General features: G+C 40.5%; 1 protein-coding gene across 1 annotated transcript in view; it reads left to right on the forward strand.

Annotated features, from left to right (window-relative positions):
- The window catches only part of LOC104494986 (glutathione S-transferase-like), a 7,820-nt gene extending 6,590 nt beyond the window's left edge, over positions 1-1,230 (forward strand). The window contains exon 6 of the mRNA XM_010137895.1: positions 1,108-1,230. Within this exon, the coding sequence (XP_010136197.1) occupies positions 1,108-1,230 (123 nt within the window). The remainder of the gene's footprint in view (positions 1-1,107) is intronic.
- The last annotated feature ends 522 nt before the right edge of the window (positions 1,231-1,752 follow it).

Below are 1,752 nucleotides of genomic sequence, written 5' to 3' on the forward strand. Positions count from 1 at the left end.
GAAAAAAGAAACGGTCAGCATCAGACTACCACAGTTAGGTTTTCTGCTTGGAATGGATGAGGAAAAGGGTTTTTTAAATTTTTTTGAAAGTCTTAAAGTTCAACTTCAGTAGTTTAATCCTAAATTTAGTGTAACAGAATGAGGTGCTTCAGCCATAAAGTGGGCAGTAACAAGTCAGATTTTATCCCATATACAGTTTTGCAGCCTCAGGTAGTTCTTGCCTTTAACTCCCACCTTCTAGCAAGACATCTTAGCCAGTAGGCGCAGGCACAGTTCTGTGTTGAAGCTGTACCTTGAATGGGTAGAAACTTTTTCAATGGAAACAGTTTCTAAAATTGGTTGTTACTTCCCATTTTTTCTTCCTCCTTGTATTTCCCCCCATATCCTTCCAGTGCCAGTAAGAAAGAAGAAATTATGTTCATACTATGTGAGCAAGATCTGGCTTTTGCTCTTTGAAGCTCCTCTCCCTTAGCCCCATTGTTAGCAGAGGTTCTTGTGTATCTAAGATCACTCAGCTAACTGTGGGGTCTCCAGCTGCTTGCAATGTGCATCAGTGAGTCTTCTCTGTCTGTACAATGTGCTGCCTCAGGATCCTTGACTCAGCTGCTTTAGCACAGGAATCTCTTGCTGTCCTGAGATGCCCAACTCTTCCCTAATCCTAGTCCTGAGCTCCAGCCACTGCTCCAGAAAGAAATAGATGTCCCTGAAGGGTGGTGTTATATTTGCCAGCCTTATGGTATCTTGGCTACCCTGGGCTACAACACAGTATGAGAATCCTCTACGGGACAAGCGAGTTGAGTCAAGGATGTCTCCAGCCATTTCACCTAGGTCATGAGCTGTTCTAGTGTAGTTGTACCTTAAAAACTATCCCCTGGTGGTCCCATATTTTGAATTTTTGCCTTCAGTTTCTTTCAGGCAGCAGAGATTTAGGTACTATCTACTGCCTTCAGTGGTAAGAAGAGGCTTTTTGCAGCAGCTGTGTCTTTCTGTGGAAGACTGTGTAGATGGCAGATGTGAATGAGTGTTAGGATCTCTTCTAGCAGCAGAGGGAAGCACCGTTTGCTACTGGAGTAGCTGGAATTTCTCTACTGTGTTTTTATTTTCTAGGCTTTTAAAATAAGAATGAGCAATATGCCAACAATTAAGAAGTTCCTGCAGCCTGGCAGCCCAAGGAAACCGCCACCAGATGAACATTATGTAGAGACCGTATTGAAGACTTTTAAGAAATGAATGCCTTGATACCTTCCACAAGACCTATGGAAAGAGTAAAGAGGGGAAAAAAAAAAAACCACCACCCAAACCAAAGGAGGGTAGAAGCTCAGTAAATTAGTATCACTGTAGTTTAAAATCAATGGTAACATAAACCAGAACTGAAATAAAGCTTCTGATTACTCTGTGACAGCAGACTTGTTTTGCCAAGCATTTGATAGCAATAAAATCATGAATCAAAGGAGTATAGAAGCGAAGAACTATTTGTAGGGTAAGGAATTTATTTGGAAAAAGACCAGTGTTAGTTGTCAGCATGTAACTTGTTCAAGATATTTTTTGAATCAAAATAGGCTTCAGAATAAGAACTATGGAAGAGAAGACCCATTGGATCACTTTAAAGGAAAGTGGTAGATTCTTTCAAGACTAATTTCGTTAAGTACTTACAATGCTGTAAAAATAATACAGTATGAGCAAAACTAATTTAGCATTGGTTTAGACTGTTACCAAAGCCAGATCTCTGGTTTCACATACTTTCCAGGTCTG

This window comes from Buceros rhinoceros, unplaced genomic scaffold, assembly GCF_000710305.1.
Source record: "Buceros rhinoceros silvestris isolate BGI_N320 unplaced genomic scaffold, ASM71030v1 scaffold2496, whole genome shotgun sequence".
Classification (NCBI taxonomy): Eukaryota; Metazoa; Chordata; class Aves; order Bucerotiformes; family Bucerotidae; genus Buceros; species Buceros rhinoceros.